This window comes from Pipra filicauda, unplaced genomic scaffold (assembly GCF_003945595.2).
Source record: "Pipra filicauda isolate LSUMZ 115617 unplaced genomic scaffold, ASM394559v2 scaffold14_size4853619_pilon, whole genome shotgun sequence".
In the NCBI taxonomy this organism is placed as follows: domain Eukaryota; kingdom Metazoa; phylum Chordata; class Aves; order Passeriformes; family Pipridae; genus Pipra; species Pipra filicauda.
This window is the reverse complement of record NW_024103985.1, coordinates 1,038,765-1,056,644: the sequence shown is the minus strand read 5'-3', so window position 1 is coordinate 1,056,644 and position 17,880 is coordinate 1,038,765. Positions and strand designations below refer to the sequence as shown.

Below are 17,880 nucleotides of genomic sequence, written 5' to 3'. Positions count from 1 at the left end.
TAGTTTCTTTCACTTGATGAGGGAATAGAGTCCAGCCCACTCTTAGCAGCTCAGTTACCATGGCAGGGTTACACCAGGCTTTGAATTTGGCTCAATAATTGAAAGGGCTAATTAACATTAGCTGAAACTCAGAACTTGGGCTCTGCAGAAAATTCAGGCAATTCCATGTTGATTTTCACTCAGAAGTGGAAAGAGCCATGTGGTTTAGAAATTTCTTTCCAAAATATTCCCCCTGACCAAGAATTTTACTGGAGTGGAGAAGGAGGAAAATAGGTAACCTCCAGCTGACACTCAGAAATCAACCCAAAACCTTAATTTCTGAAAGACTTTTAAGCATACGTTTTCTTCCTGTAGCTAAAGGAAACCCGATAAAAGCATTTCCTTTCAAGCATTTTTCAGTGAAATTTCATGATGATTATAATGTTAAACGGAACATTTTGCATAAACAAACCAGAATTTTTCAGGTGTAGAAACATTATCTGGGAATTGTGGAGGCTATTTCCTTTATTTACTTGGTCTATTTGACACTGAGACAGTTGGGTTACTAATCCATATCGATGAGTAAATATACACCATTGCTAAGGAGAGAGTACTTTAAGTTTCCTCTGCTCCCAAGAGAATAAGTTGCAGCTGGCAGTGATAGATTGTGCAGAGTAACCCCATACCATTTGTTTACAGATCTGCATGTGATTTCCACCCACTACAACTAATTGCTTTTATCAGCACCAGTAATTAGAGGCACCAAAGAATCATCAAATTTTCTGACTGGGGATGGTGTAAGACGGTGTTGCACAGTGTGCTGTGACAGTTTAGAGGAGGGCAGATAGCAATTTGGGAAAAGAATATAGTCAGAGCTTGCTGGTACATAGAAAACTGCTAATTGGAGCTTCCTGCTGCATTTGTGGAAAAATAGCCTGGACACCATTGCTTCTTGTCTTGGTCGTTTTCTTTAGAACTCTCTGTGAACACACGCTGGGAGTCACAGGGATGCACCACTTTTGATCAACCCTTTGTTGTGAAAGTTTTCTCAAGTAGACAGTGGCACAGCAGAGAAGAATCACTGTCTGGTGCAAGTAGAACTGAGCAGTTGGAATGTCAGGAGAATCAGGAAGAGGTCAAGAGTTCAGTTCATAAACAGCCCTTGAAGGCAGGTCTTCCACTGCAGACATGAGCGTTTTCATCATCAAAGTGTTCAAATCCTGTCCCATGGGTGTCTATCAGCCTTGATTTTGTCCTGTTATAGAATAAGAACATGTTGGAAAGCTGGAAAGCATGCTCCCAGTTCAGTTTGGGGCTCAGTGAGCCTATGGACAAAGCAATTCCTGCTTCTCATCCCTACCCTTCCCTTCCCCGAGCCTGGTAGGGCAAACACTCTCCTGGACACAGGGAGTACCAGTGCCAGGACTGCTTTATTCCACCTACCCAAACTGAAAATGGATCCAGCCTGGTGAGAAATAGTCCAATGAAGGGGAAAAAAAACCATATTTTTTTTCAGGCAGAGGATTTAAACTTCGGACTTCAGTGCTGGGCAGGTTTCTGCAGCATTTGTCGTAGATAATACTGGAAATCTGTTTCTGACTGAACTCTAAATAATTGCTGCCAGAATGGCATCGTGGTGCTGATGAATATTTCTCCAACAAAAGAAAAACAGCATGTTGATTCTTGAACCACAGAAAGCCATAGTTGTAATTTAAAATCTGGCTCGATGTTTAAAATACTAAATTCATTATCTTTCAGAGTCTTTATAAATATACATCTAAACTATCACTCTGAATACATTTGGAAGTGTAAAGAAACAGACATTCTTTTTTTCTGGCAAGGGATTAGACTATTGGTTGTTCCATTTTTAAGATATTCCCAAATTTAAATATCAAGGCCTGGGTGAAAAATGAAATTAAAAAATCCTACCTGCACAGAAAGTAGAGCACATTCTGTTTCAGAGGTATTCATTCCTGTTACATTTACCAAAAAAACTTATAATTATGAAATTGCAACACTTATTTGAAACGTCTTTTGCTCACACAATAGCAAATGTTCCTGCTCCTCCTCTCATGAGGACCATATAAAATACTTTTTTTTTCATTAAAATAAAGAAGTGCTGGGGAAAAAAACCCATAGAATATAAAACTTCTCAGCTTCAGAGATGCCAAACAGTTATCAAGGACTGCGAGGGGATATAAATTTTCAGAAAAATTGAAGGAAGAGGGAAAAAAAATGAAGCTTTGACATTAACAAGATGATAACAGCCATTGGCTCTTGTTCTCTACCTTATAATCCAAAATTTTAGCAGTGAGATAATCAGGTTTTCACTGACTTGCATGGAAATGGATCTGACGTGGATCACACTCTGCTCTTTGGCTTGGCTGTTATTATGTGCTGGAAGAGTTTTGACAAAAATAATAACCCCTGAGTGAGGTTTTCAGGAGCAGAGTCTGTGTGTCAGACAGGTAAATCACAGGTCCTCGAATTAGCTCTGCACTCATGTGATGTCTGAATGTAAGCAGAGCTCTTGAAAATCCAGAACTTTGAAAGCTTGAGGGATTGAAGGGTCTATCTAGTGCTGATCTCAACAGGAAATATTCTGCCAGTAGGGAAAAAAGGAATCAGACCTTGCTCCTACTCCAGAAAGCATGTTGTGGTTTCATGCCTTAAAATAGTATTACAGGCATGGAAGATATTTTCAAAACTTGAGAGCTCATAAAATGATTTTCACATAATTTCTACCAGTTGCCACTAGGAATCAAAAAGCAGTGAAGAGGAGACCTGCATATCTTCTTTCGGATTTTTTTCCTGATGTGATTTCTGACTACCAGAAACAACAATGTGTAGACAATCCAGTGACTAAATGATAACAGTCAAAAAGTGTTATGTACCTCTTATTGTTTTACATAATTAAGACATTGGTGCATATTTGGATCTTAAATCAAAAATTCACATTTTTTAAAAGCTTCCTCAATGCAGCAACACTTTAGTGATGCTAAGTTAATCAATATTAAGTTGTAATCTTTCTATTCAGTGACTCTTAAGCAAGGAAAGTCAAGGAACAGAACCGATTATGTCCCCTGAAGTTTTCTATTGCTGCCTGTTCCATGTGTTCTGGCAAGCAGCCTTCCCACAGCAAACAGCTGGGAGGGTTATTCCATACCCTCCCACCTGCAGAGCATCCTTGTCTGTCTGTAGCCTTGGCTGGAGGTGTCAGCTCAGTCAGTCCTTGTGCCCATTCTGCTGCCCTGCCTTCCATTTTATTGCAAGGCCAAATTATTACTTAGAGAACACTCCTGTCCTCCAGAGCCAGCAGTGTTTTAGGGTTTAGTTGGCCATCACCCTAAAGATCAACAGGGTTCAGCTTTCTGTAATGGCAGAGCTGCCTTCCATGTCCTGGATGTGTGTTATTTATCAATACCATCAGCAATTTAAGGGCATGATGTCAAGACTACACAGTGAGCTCTAGAAACATGGTAAGAATGTGGCCAGGTACTCATGTGTCTGCAAACATCCATATGTGCTGGGCTGGGTGTTGGCATGAATTTCAGTCTCCTCTGTACTAACAAATGCTGCAGCATTTTAGGCACTGACCTACAAAGCAGCCTGTGTGGGTGGAGCCCTTGGCAAAGCCCTTAGAATTCCGAGTCTTTGTTTGCCAGCACAGGAGGGAAACGTGCAGCTCCTGGAAAAATTACATTGATGCTCATTTGTAAGAAACCTCAGCCTCACTGCTATTGATCCTGGATTTTGTGATCCCTGCATTTGGGGCTCAGATTCATCCATCACTGACACTTAAACCTAAGAGACAATCTAGCTATATGCCAAGGCATATCTTAAGTGTTGTTTGTGTGTTCCTGGTACAGCCTGTGCATTTTTTGGCGAGCTGGAAGAAGAGAAAATACCATAACACTTCGCTTAAAAAGAAATTCTTTAAAAGTTCTGGTGCATATGATGCAGCTTATAGGAAAGAAATTGAGCTGAAATAGTACCACGGTGACATACTTGATCACTACGGAGAGGAGATGTAATGACTTTGGACAGCAACTGTCAGGGTTAAGAAAGTTATTTGTTCCATTGGTTTATGGCACAGACTAGTAGTATTTTATTGTCAAACAGAATTAGTTTTATATCAAGAAGAGTGATTACTTGGGTTCACTGTGTTTGAGATTAAACTTGATGATTTCATGTCCATTATTGATTTAGGCTTTACATTCAGAGGAGTAGCGGTTTATATTTTACTTAAGGGGATTTGATCACAGTAGATGTAATCTTCAATGGTTTCTGCAAATAAATTAGTAAAGTTGCTATGCCTTTTACAGTAACTGAAGAAGAAAAGTGAAAGGGGGCTTTATCTCAACAAAAACAGTGCAAAAAGAAGATGGTAAAAAATGCTGCTTAGCTTTTCCAGGATGCAAGGGATGTGCTAACAGCTCAGTGTGGGGTTCAGGATAGCAGGAACCACACAAAAGACACTGTCAATGGCACATTGCAGCTCCAGACTCAGGCGACGTGGATTTGGCCAAGGGATGCCGAAAATTCACTGTACATCATCTCCTCTGGTTTATCCTGAAATTACCCCAAAGGAGAGAGGGACATCCAAGGTGCTTTCCAACATTAGAACAGGGTCGATGAGAGACAAAATGTGGGTGGGCTCTGTGGGAGGCAAATGTGCCAAGTGTGTGATATGTGTCACTACAAATAACCCCTTCTGAGATGCCTTAAATCAGACAGTGGGTTGGAACATGCCATGGGGAACCAACCAAGCAGCACGGGCTGATCTGGGTCCTGCTCTGCTGCTCTTGGGAAATCTGTAGCCAAGAGAACACTGATGGTTTGTGGCCAGCCAGGGCTCTGCTGCCTTGGGCAGTGGTTCATGTGGACAGAAGGAGGAGAGAAAGCATTTTGTGGAAGCCACTGTCAGAAGTAGGCCATGTCAACTTGAGAGCTCTGCATGCAGCATTCCCCAGGGGATGGATGGTGTGGGATGCTAGTGAGTGTACCTTCACCATGAGCAGTGGTGGAAGCAGAAACAAGTCCTGCCAGCTTTATTTAGAACTGTCATATTCAGACCATCATGATTCCAAGTTCCTCTGGCTTCCAAAATACTGTGCTTTTTTAGAGCTTTCCTCAGACACAGATGTCTCAGTGAGTGATGAACTAGCATTGCACTCTAGAAATGGTTGGGCTACTTGGCCAGCACTGAGCCATGAGGTCTTTACTGTCTTCCTCTTGCCACCCCACTGTAGGCTGTACATTGCCTCTGTGACCCAAGCAGTTTACAAACACACTACAACAGGGACCATCATGCACATCTTTAAAGGCATTTAGACTTACCTTGTATGCACAGGATTTTCACCTGAGTGCTTACATAGCCTTGACCTAGCCAGGACCACTGTGCAGCTAACCTAAAAAACCCCTTTGCCTGCAGGCAAGCCTGACCCAGTGTAGGATGCTCAGCACTGCATTTAGTTCCCAGCTCCCATGAGGTTTCCTGTCTCCATACACGTGTGTGCATTGCCTGTTCCTACTAGATGGTAATTGAGGAAACAAATCTTGTATTGTGTTATGTTCCTTGCCCAGAATGCAGTGTACAAACACCCTCTGCAGCTAAGCACTTGTTGCACACTTAAACATTAAAAGCTACCAAGATGTATAGAAGCTGATGTTGGCCAAGGCTCATGTAATGATGTTTTCCCTTCTGTAATTTGGGTTACTTCTAGCTCTTTGTTCCCTGCAGAGCATTTTGTTCATTAGGGACACAACAAAGCACAGTTCTGCCCCTCTGCAATACCCTCAAGGGTCAGGTGTTTACTACCTCATTTATTTCTGTGCTTCAATTAGTGCCCTTTGTCTTTTGTCCTTTCACTGAGAGACAGAGAGTAACCTGGCTGCATTTTCTTTATTGCCTCCAATCTAATGCTTACAAACATTGTTTAGATTGCTCCTGAGAGACTGAGACTTCTCAAGGCTCAACAGGGGCAGCTCTCTCAGCTTTACTGAACGTGTCTGGTGCTGCAATCCCTTAATCACCTCAGTGGCCATTCACTGGACCTGTATGTCCTTGTCTGATAGTGGGGCATCCAGAACTGACAACAGTTCTCCAGGTGTGGTCTCACTAGTGCTAAGTAGCTTTTCCAGGCTTTGGAAAGATGTCTCCATTTAAAGGAGAAAGAAAAGAGAAGGAGGAAGCAGATGCATGGTTTTGAAGCTAATTGGATGCATTCTTTGAGATGGTTGTTAAAAATAAAAGGCTGTTGCCCAAGGCATTATTTTTTTATATTTTTTTTTTTTTTTTACTAATTTGGGAGTTTATCATTTTAGTTTCTCTGTTCAGTGAACTGGTTCATATTTAATGGATCACTAAGTTATGATTACAGTAGAAATGAAAGAGCATGTGTTTTCTAATTTAGATGTATGGACAAGTGGCCTTTTTTGCTGGAAAGAGAACAAAGCTTGTATTGCTCAATATCAAAATAGTTGAACCAAATGCTTCTCAGTATAGGTGGCAAAGTGTGTGACAGATATCTGTCCCCGTGGCTCTGATAAGTTTTTTTTGCTGTAATGCTTAAGCAAAAAACCTACAAATGTGACCAAGTTGTGCCTTGTTGAGAAGGTCAAGGTCATAAATCATTCATGATGCTTTGGAGACTGTTACCCAGTGTCACCTGGGAACACAAGCCCCGTTACCTTTCAGGAAGATTTAGCCTTCTCCCCCATTTAAAGGATTTGTTAAAGGTATTTGGATACTGTAGGAGATGTCAAAATGTACGATGATGCCAAAGAATATTTGGAAATCTGAGCAGCTTTTTCCTGGTGTTTGATTCTCAGCCCAGACTGGAGCCAGTTGTTAATGATGCTGAGGGATGCCAGGCTCTGGTATCCTCTGTATTTCTCCCTAACTGTGCACTCTTCTTCCTCCTTCAACAGCAGGAAGGTCCATCACTGATGCCTTTCTCTGGGATGCTGCAGTGCAGGAAGGCAACTGCAACGTTTTTTGTTTGCGAGGTTACTTCTTTCATGACTACAAAGAGAAACAATCCTCAACATAAAGACAAACCAGGTATAGTATATAAAACCATGTAAAAAAAAATTTAAAAAGCATTAAACCAGGCAGAAATAGATTCAGTAAAAAGCATCTAGTTATAAGTAACAAGAAGATCTGGCACACTTCTGACACATTTGATCCATTCCAAAAAAAAAAAAACCAAACTGTGAATCTATTCTTCTGTTTTCTTTTTTTACAGCATGCAGATAATTGAATGATGTGTCATTTACAGAGTATGATGCTTTTGTTCAGAAAATGCCAACTATTCCCACCTTCTCTACTGATGTGGCTACCTCAGTGTTTCTAACTTCTATTTTTCATTCCTAGGCAGGAAAAAAAATGCTTGTCTAGTGCTACATGTTGTTACCTTTCATGAAAGGAAAAAGAGGGTAGAAATAATTTTTTTTTTTTAATCCATGAAAATTGCCAGTCCTTTAACTGCAGATACAAGGCATTTAAATGTGAGTCATACCAGCCTTCTTGTCAACATGACCTGTCCTCTGGATTGAGATTTTAATATGAGGGATGTTGTTTGCTAGAGGCTAATTCAGGTCCTAGGGAGAGGGAACTTCTGTTATAGAAGATTCCTTGCTATAGAAGTATCCTTGCTAAAACAACAGCCTGTGAACATAAGCAGCAGGTGATTAATTTTAAGAATGAATCCATATTAATGGCCAGTTTAAATGGCTCCAAGGGCTTGTATGAAGCAATTTCAAAATTTTCATATCAAAAAATGGCAGAAAATGAAGGCAGAAAGCAGCCCCATGGAGCTCTAGGTAGGGACACTCTGTCAGCTTCTGGCAAGTAAAAGGAACTAACTGACTTACAAACCATATTGTACTGACAAAGGCATACTCCCATTTTTTGGATTGCTGGTACATACAGTGCTGACTCAGACCACTTGCATTTCCTTTTCAAATACTCTACATTCTCATGAGTTACAGTTACCAAGAGCATAACAAGGTAAGACACAGTAGAAAAAGGTAGCACAGTCAAATAACAGCTGAACATACAGCAAAAATCCTTGCTTTGATCCTTGTTTGCCTTCAGAAATACTAAGTCAAGTGTCCTTATTTAAATGAAGCTTAGTTTAAAGTGGAAGCAGTGCCTCAGGAATGCCTTGGTGGCTCCTGGGTGTATAATAAACTTGTTCAGAAAAGGGCTGGCTGATTTGTATGTTGTTACTGATGTGCCTCGCCAGCACACGGGGTTTCTGTGTTTATTATAAAGCTTTTTCCTCCTCCTGTGCTGCCACTGCCCAGTCCCTGCTGCACCTCTGGGCAGGTAAGTCCCCCTAAGGATGCCCAAATCTGTGCAGCTCCAGTCAGGGGCCAGGAGGCAAAGGAGCCACGTGGCTCTGGGTGTGGTGGCAGCAGCGTCTGCCTATTAGAAAAGTAATCGGGAATCCCGGAATGGCTCATTACATCCCTACTGAGATCAGGGATCCTGCCAACTTTCCATTTTCAATATACTTTCTGCTGGAGACATCAATGGAAGGAAGTGCAGCAAGATAAGAGGAACTCTTTTCAAATCAGGGAATGCCCTGAGAAACTTTGGCTTTCAGAAAGCTTGTCTAGGGGAAAGCAGCTTCTGTGGGGCAGCAAATTAAATGGCTTTAGTTACGTGCTCAGCTGCTTCTGGCACAAACCCTAAAAGCCTGAAATCTCTTGCTAGTCTACATTTTGGTGATGTGATGTTTGATGTGGTGCTTTTAAACCATTTGCTAAGTAAGAATGATGCATTAGAGAGGGCTCAAAGCCAGAAAGGACTTGAGCAACCAACCCTCTTCTGCCAGGGCCAGATCCAACCGAGAGGCACCACACACTGGATATGCCAGACAAAGGAACTCATGTTATGCATTTATTTCCAGTAACCACATACCTAAAGACCTAAAACTGTGTACCTAAACTAAAAAGTGAATATGCCTCCATACTTTTACATAATGGAGCAGTTTTAGAAAAGTAACTGCATTTGCTGTATTGAACCACAGCCTGTATTTATCCAGCATTGGCTAAAAACTGTTTTAGCACGTTGGTCTGACAGAGGTTTCATGGCACACACACCTGTGCTGTAAGTTTTCTTGACAGTTGCTGAATGATCTCATTGTGGTTGTGGACTCCAGCAGGATGTCAGTGTTCAGTGGCCATTGCTGTGAGCCAGTGTAGCAGTTCACAGCTTAGATTTTTTCTCTGAAGTCTGACAATTCTGCACTGCCCATTGACATTTTTGTGTCACACACAGGTACCTTCAAGACACTGCAATAACATCAGTTTAGGCCCTTAGGCAAAGACCAAGGAACAAAGAGGCAAAGACCAAAGAACAAAGAGGCACACCATTCAGGTATGAGTGTGTGTGTGCTGTGTTTTGTCTTCTGTGGCACCATCACATGGGGCACTCAGTAGCATCAGGCTTTGTTCAAAAGGCTGATGATTTTGGGGTTTTAAATCCTACCGATTAAAAAAAAATCCTACAGATAATACTGTGGCATAAAGAGTGTATTCTCTTTGCCTACCACCGATTTAAATTGGAGGATTAAAGATATCCATTCTTCATTTCCACTAAATCCTAAGCTCCTTATTTGTTTTTTATATAATCAGATCCCATTGTTTTTTTTTAATAGACTAACCCAAGATTATCAGAAAGAATGATAAAAGCCTTTATCTGCATTGCTTTATAAATCCTTATGTTGATACATATGTTTTTGGAAGCAAGTAACACTATGATACATTTTAAGAGTTTCAGAACAGGTCTCAAAACATCATCCACTTTGCTTTAATTTCTTATACCAGCTGCCTCTTTCAATAAGACAGATCAATTTTATTCCCTCAGTAACCAAACTTTTGCAGAAATTGGCCACATGGATCACTGTAATAGAAAAAGAAAATAAAAGGAATACAAAGTTATGCTGTAAGGACAGTTTTGGGAGGGCTCAGAATTGCTACTTTTGCACACTGGCTCCATTTTCACTGCCTAGAATCTCTTCAGCCTCATGAATCCTACAGAATGCAATGTGCCACCAGTTACACAAGCTCTGAACGCCATCACTGGCTGTTTGGTACCAGCTGGAGGTGCTGCTGATTGGAAGCTGCAGGGTCCAGTTTGGTGTAACACGAAGTCATGTCCAACCTCTCAGGCTGACTGTAATTGTCTGCCTCTGGTCCCGTCTCAGTCCAGTTCCTAACAAGACCAGTGGGAGTTTCAACTGAGACAGCCTTCAGGATTTGGCCTATTTAATTTGTGACAAATGCCACTATGCAGGCCTCTTGCCTGCCAAATTCTGAGGGCTCCCTTTTTTTGGAAGAAAAAACCCGGTTGTATTTATTGGTCCGTTTCTTTCCCAAATGAATGCAGGTAATTATTTTTGGTTTCACAGCACACACACACTGGCAGTTAAAATTTACCCCTATGGCAGGTGTTTTGAACAGTTCAGTGTGTCTGTGTCTGTGTGTGTGTGAAATATAACCATGAAGACTATTTTTCTGTAAAATCCCGTAGTCTACTACCTTTAGTTATACTGAGTAGAGCACTGCAGTGTGAATAGAGCCACTGGCATCTCTTTAGTAAGATGCTGCTAAGGGGAAGGATGTCATAGTAATGGTCAAACAGGGGCCAACCAGAACTGCCAGCACAAAAAGAAAAAATGTCATTTACAAAAAACATTTCTTATTTTACTCTAAGTGGTGACCAGCTGGAATTTGTGCCTGAAGCACGTTAAAGTTTAGGTTCTCTGAGGAACTTCCTAAATCACATTTTTCAATCCATTCGTCCAACTGACTATATATAAAAACACATTTCAATGCACTGGAAATTGCAATAGTGATCAGTGAATCATTCAGGTGATGCTGAATTGCTCCCATTAGTACAAAGGCAGCCCCTACCTTTGCAGTGAGTTTCTACAGCCACATCTCAAACGTGGTCCAGTTGAAAGCAGGAAAAGGATGATGGAGGTACCTCCTGAGTGCTGATCTCCAGTGCTGTACTGGCTGCAGGAGTCCCAATTACCCTGTCAGGTTTTGGGGGGGGTGGTCTGTGTTTCTGGCTCTGCCACCATCTCCAAGACCCTGAGCAAAAGCTAAAAACTGAGGCTCAAATTTCCTTTTTTGGCATTAGCAAGCTACTTTTCTGCTGCTCTTATGATGAGGTCAGTGGTCACTTAATAATTTTGAGTCTCTTTGATTCTAATGGGAACATGAGAGAATTCAGAAGACTGAACCAAATATCTGAGCTGTGATGATTCACACTGGAGAGCTAAAGGGACAGAATTAGTTTGTTACCCTTTCCTGTAAATCCAAATGCGTTCTACTGTTCTTTGCAAGACACTGGTCATTTAGTATCTTCATCTGCTTTTCACATTTGGTGCTGGGAAAGGATCACTCACCTCAGCAACAGGGCTGGAGCACTGTTTGTAGGGAACTTTGGGTCAAACCCTTGGACTGTATAATCCAGTCATTTGTGTTGCTTTGAGCAAGGAGTCACAGGAGCAATCCATACACTGGTGATTCTGCTGGTTTACTGTTCACCTGGCAGGGGCACATCACCCTCAACCCAACCAGCAGATCACCCTGACCAGTATAAACACAAAATGGTTTAGTCATTTAAAAAAAAAAACAAAAACACATAAACATGATGTTTATTTCTCCAGCAAAATCCATTTCTTTCAGTCTTTCATTTGCTTCTTTTCTGAAGACTGAAGTCTTTATTTCAGACATCTGCCTATGGAAAGTAAGTATTTTTTTTAAAGGGCACATTTAAAGATGAAAACTGCAGCTTGAACAACTTAAAGAGCATACAAATTACACAGATATAAAAGTTGTCTTTCATTGTCTTAACTTACTGTTTATTTTGTACAGAATTCATTATGTTATACATCTAAGACTTATTATATTGTATAAATATCTCGGGTGTGATGTATATACATATTCAGTGTTATAGATTCAGCAATTAATGTATGCATTTCACAATACACTATAGTGTATTTCAATGTAGTGCACATGATTTATACTTCATAAAAGAGCATATCCGCTATGAAAAATTGGTATTTCATTCATAGGGTTTTCTACCTTGAAATACAAGGGGTTTTTTCCACTGTATAATGGACTCTTTGTACTGTGTCGTATGGCTGTAAGATCTTCTTGTACATTCCCCAGTATGAATTAAGAAACAGCAGCTCAAAACAATAATCTGTGTGTTCTACAGCAAGAGGAGAGCAGGGCAGGGGTTCCTAAGTTCTTTTCAATGAGTAGGAAGGTGCAGACAAACCCCAAGGAGCTGGGCTGGGTGTGATGGTCAAATGAAAGGAAAAGTTCTGCACGAATGAGAACTGCCAGCTCTTGCTTCTCTGTTCTCTGCATGCCAGGGCTCAGCTGCCACGTGTCACTCAGCTCTGACTGCAGGAGTTGAGGGTCTGGCATCAGCTTTATTTTTAACGTTTGCAAACTCCTCAGATTCCATTAATTCATTGCTTCCAGGACTGTTCCTGGATGTCTCCTGGTATATATATTCATACTACACACTGTCTTTCCTTGAGAGCAGGCAAGGAAAGTCATTCACAGTCTTCTTTATACGTGCCATAAGTAAGATAGGATGTTTGTTTGGTATTAAATTACAAGTATTGCTTTCCTAGGCACCTACTGAAGCATAATTCTAGTTTATCTGACAGTATAGTTTCTATTTTTTAGACAATTCTACTTTCCTGCATACATACTTAAATGCATACATTTTTGTGCCTTTTGATCATTTGGCTACCATTGCTTTGTTCTCTCAAAAGCAGAGACTCTTTTATCAATGTGTAAATGCTGTTCATTTAACAGCAAAGTGGAATATTAGATACTCCATGAATAAAATACTTTATTTAACAGTGTAATTGAAAAATATTTAGGTGAATGGGAAAATTGTGGGGGTTTTAAAATAATTTTAAATTAAATTTGCTAAAAGTATGCCATCATTTTGAAATTAAAATTTGAGATATTTAATTTTAAAAAGAACTGATCAACTCAGAACTATTTTGCATCAAATATATTCATACAAATTCTTTTGCTTTTGATTTCTTGAGATGTAGCATAAGCGCTCAAGTCAGGATAAATCCAAAATAACTCCACTTCATTGATGTTATACCAGTTTTACTGAGAATAGAATTCTCTCTTCCCACTTGTTTTCTTTTTTTTAGTATTGCCATTTTTCTGTGGAAGAACTTTCATGTAACAACGTGACATAAAAAGAAAGGTTTATGAACCTGCAGATTTTCTTTTAAGATTTGGGGATGAGTCTTTTTTCTGGACAGCTGTATCCAATTCCATTGTTTAACTGATCACCAGTAGTGGCTGTACTCCTTTCTGATGGGCTGTAATTGTCATTTAACTTTGGGATAGTATGACACCTATGTCTGAAAAAGATTTGACTCCAAAAACGCCCTGAATTCAGCCCCTGAGCCACCCAAGAACTTCACTGAAGAACTTCACAACCCTGCTGACAGATGCTGAACTGAACTAGGACTCCACCACTCAATGCCAACAGAACACAGAGCCCAGTTCCCTGTCACGCTGTGCCCCACAGTGTGCATTAGGGGCGTGCTCAGTCAGACAATGGGAGCACAAGGGTTTGGGAGCCTGTGGCAAGTAAATGCTGAAGAGGCCTGAGGTGTCCTTTGGTGGCTTCCAGCAATGCCCACACTGCCCGTGGGTCTGGCCTTTGTCCTTCTGCCAGTGTGCAGCCTGAATGCAGAGCCACAGAGCCACGTGCAGGCACCACGGACCACCCGGGATAAGACTCAGGTACAAGCCCAGGGACACCCCAATGTGACAGCGGAGAAAACTCGGACTTAGGGACCTTCTGTCTTTCGAGCCATAGCTCTGGAAGGGAAATTTTCTGAACAAGTAAAGTTGTTGACTTCTGTTACCTGTGGCTGAGTCAGAGGAGCAGCCAAGGACACCTGTGAGTCCCTTGGCACTCAGTGAACTTCTGTGGCATCGAGCAGGGACCGAATTCAGCAGCTGCTGGTGCCGTCAGCAGAGCAGGGGCCGCAGAGCAGAAACAGGTCAGGCAGCCCTGTACACTGCTGGGAGATCACTGCTAAACTGAGGGATATGCAGTCAGGAAATAGCTGTGCTGTTTGCCCTCTGCAGCTACTATCAGCAAGCTGGTTCCTCTGATTTTCAGGCTGAATTGAGTTGTGGTCAATTGATACATTATATTGTGCAAACAATAGTAAATGATTTTTTCGGTCCTGCCCCATGGTTGGGCCAAATACAAAATTAAAATGTTGGAAAGAGAAGTTAACTTCTAAAAGGGGATTTTTATGTTATTAGTCATAAGGATCATTGTAGGAATTCGTATTTCCTTATGAGGTCTGGAGGATTTAAAGGGAAGAGAACATTTTTTTAAACAACCCAAGACTTCATTTGACGCATCCCTTATGAAACAGAAGCATATCTGTGCTCTATTATTTTCTTTCCTTAAAATTAGATTATAACAGATGCCATCCCCTCCCTATGCAGTTCAGTGCCAGCAAACATAAGTCTCTAATCACTTATATAAGCCTGGTGTCCTCACTCTCTAGTCTCAACGTTAAAATTCTGGTATTTTCCAGTAGTTACCTTAAACATGTTTCCAGTTTAAGATCCAAGTGCAGAGTTTCCCATGGTTAAGTTGTCTGGTTTGTTCTAATATCAAGACTGAATTATAAATTCAAACGCTGCTTTGATCTAGAGGTGGGAACTATAGTAGGGAAGGCAGTTGTAATTTGGATCTTGTGTTTATTGCACATGACCCCTCACAAGAACATGTGCTTTATTGGTTTTTTTAATTATTCTGTAGATTATTTTTTTTTCCTAACTGTAACTTCCAACACATTTCAGTCACCCTTTCAGTAAAAAAAATACATATAATGCATATGAAATGGCAGCTTTGAATCTCTGGCATGTTTCCCTTGTTAAAATTGCTAAGTCAATTGTGTGACCACAGTCCCAACGTGCCCAGTGTGTCTTTTCTTTCTTTCTTTCTTTGCTTTTAATGAAACATGGTGTAAAGTTTTGTTCTTTAATGGCTTTATGGCCAGAGATGTTTTAGACAAGGTCTGGGGCATGAGCTGTCGAGCATGAACTTCTCTGTCCTGCTAATCTCTACCACCAGTGTATTAACTAGTACAGAGTAACAGTGGATCCAAGCTTTGCTTATTTCCTAGGAAGCTTCCTTCCTATTCCAGGCATTTCAATACCACATTTGACTTTCTCATTCAGATAATAACGTGTATTGTCAACCAAGCTGCTGTTTCAGCAAAGCATTTCCCTTTGAAGTATGTGCTGTTTTGTTGCAGGTTACTTTTTCATATTAGCAATGACAAAAGTGAACCCAGGGCTACTCCTTGATTTTTATTTTCCAGGGTTTATTATTATATTTACAGTTCCCTGTAAGAAGATACAACCCTTTCCCAGTAAGAGTTCTAATACCTTTCTATATTTCAAATACTAACGACCCATATACCCATATGGAAAGGAGAAAGATAATCAGTGATGAAGGAGGTATCTCTAGGGGCTGATGCAGATGAATAGAAAACTCAAATCATTATAAATATTACTGTACTACACTTTGGTACAACAAAAAAGAAAACAAACCCCTTCAAAGAAAATATTTAATGTTCCCTAAGTCAAATGAAATTCATAAACAATAGAAGATGAAATTAACCACATGGGGGGGTTTATATCTGTAAAAAATAATAAGACTTCTTGGCTGCATTGCACATAGGCAATAAAATTAGATTCATTCCGATCCCTTTTTCTGTAAGCCTCATTTCAGGCTGTAAGCAAGAAATGTCCACTGTGCTTTACAAAGGACGACGACTAGAAAAATCAATGCCAACAAATATCCCTTCCTTTTCCGATTTACCATTTATCATGAGAGATGGCAAACAAATGAAGTCTCCTCTGAGTCTGAGCGTAGTTGTATTAGCGTTTTGCTAGTACCAGGCAGTATACAAAAACAGCCATCGTGTGGGACACCTCCAACACCTACAGGTAGCTGTTTTAGGGGCACATCCTGGTTTGTGGTGAAACAGGATTAACTCAGCCAGCCTCTTGTACCTGCTCACTGATATCAGGTTATCATCTCAGTAACTCCAAGGTTGGACTGTCTTGTTCCTATTGCTGACTGGTCTGACCGCTCCACCATCCATAAACAGAAGGCATAAAGGTGATTACAAACATAAGAAAGTAGTTTTACATATTGTCTTGCAGTCTTTCCATATAGTCCCTAAGTTCCTTGGAATCACCAAGATTCATATCTTGGCATACCCATTTAATATTATCATCACTGTCAAATAGAATTGAGTTGGTGTAGGGGCCTCCATCCTCGGGCAGTATTGTTGTATATGAAGTGAACTTTACTCTCTTCTGCTTTGGCCCAGAAGGATTTATAGGTTCACTTTTAACTTCTTTTTCACAAAGGTACTCAGAAGATCTGAGGATATGATTATGAAGAGTCTTCTGAGAACTCCCATTAAGGAGGAAGTTGCTTTCTTCAAACTGCATTCCTCTGTCAATCATGGTAGTGCACTCCTCCGACGGGAGTGAAATGTCCACCGTGTTTTCCAGCAGTTCAACCTCATTTCCGAGCCAGACCCAGTCATGGGAATGGGGGATGTTGCCTTGCTCACTCACAGCAAACCTTTTATGCCTGTACTTCCAAGCAAATGCCACACAGTTAATCAAAAAGACCAAGATTGCTAAGCAGAAAACACACAGCAGTGCGTACATGCCAATCTCCAAATCTGTTAATCCTCTTGAAGTCAATGAGAGATCACTGGGATTGTTTTCTCCTGGTATTTCTACTTGTGTAGGGAAACCTGTGAAGGCAGTTGGGTTATTTTGGAGCTGTCCATCCTCCAGGGACTCCTGATCAATGGGAGACATGAAAGTTGTGCTTTTGTTTGCATTGTCCTCATGACTGAACATGTCCTCGTGGTTTTTGGACCATTCTTGTGCTGTCCTATCTTGTTCTGCAGCTTTCTCTATAGAATTGCTTGCATGGCTTTTAAAATCCCTCTCCACATCATCAATGTCATTAGTGCCTCCTTTTTGGTCAGAATCTTTTTGACCAAACTTCACTTTGACACTTCCTTTCCCAACAGCCAAAATGCTCTTCCTCTTAGTCTTCTGGCAGGGCTCACTGATGACCATTTCAATTTTAATCAGAGGTCCTTGCCCGTCCCCTTCTGCCACCACAACAGGCCAGCTGGACTGAAGGTCTTGGTGTGAAGACACGACCATCTCATCCAGAGAAGTGATGGTGATGGAGAAGTCCTTGGAGTCATAGATATCTAATGGTGTCACTGACCCATCACTGAACAGAATCCAAGCACTGACTATGGCTTCCTGGGGGGGGAAGAGGATGAGGAAAAAAATGTGAGAGAGAGAACATATCAGATGCTCAGTTGTCTAAGTCTGTTTGGCACTGCCAAAATAAACACAGAGTTTAACTTCAGGATTTTTTGTTATTTCGGGTTTTTTTAAAAGAAAATGAAAATGTTTGCAGTGCTTCTCATTTTTTTGCAGATTTGTGCTCTCTAGACCACATTTATCTCATCTTCAGGAACTACCAAAGAAACAGTCATCTAAATTTAATATAAGGTGATGACAAAGAAAATTGACAATTCTTTTTTTCAATCTGAAGTGAGAAGTCTCTTTTGAATGCCAGGACCTCATGATGCAAATAATCATATTTCCAATGTCCCGGTTAATTAATTTCATAAAGGACCTATAATGGGAAATGTCTCTAACGCTGCAGTTCCAGTGCCATGTGGAATACAACATGCAGAGCTGTTATGTGAGACCAGCGATCCCATCCAGCCCATCAAACAA

The 17,880-nt window shown here is 40.8% G+C and overlaps 1 protein-coding gene across 3 annotated transcripts in view; it reads right to left on the bottom strand.

The window, feature by feature from the left end:
- Positions 1-11,644: 11,644 nt before the first annotated feature.
- TMEM132B (transmembrane protein 132B) overlaps positions 11,645-17,880 on the bottom strand; it is a 230,023-nt gene continuing 223,787 nt past the window's right edge. For all 3 annotated transcript variants that reach the window (XM_027733115.2, XM_027733116.2, XM_039378878.1), the window contains exon 9: positions 11,645-17,394. In XM_027733115.2, the coding sequence (XP_027588916.1) occupies positions 16,240-17,394 (1,155 nt within the window). In that variant the 3' untranslated portion in view covers positions 11,645-16,239. The remainder of the gene's footprint in view (positions 17,395-17,880) is intronic.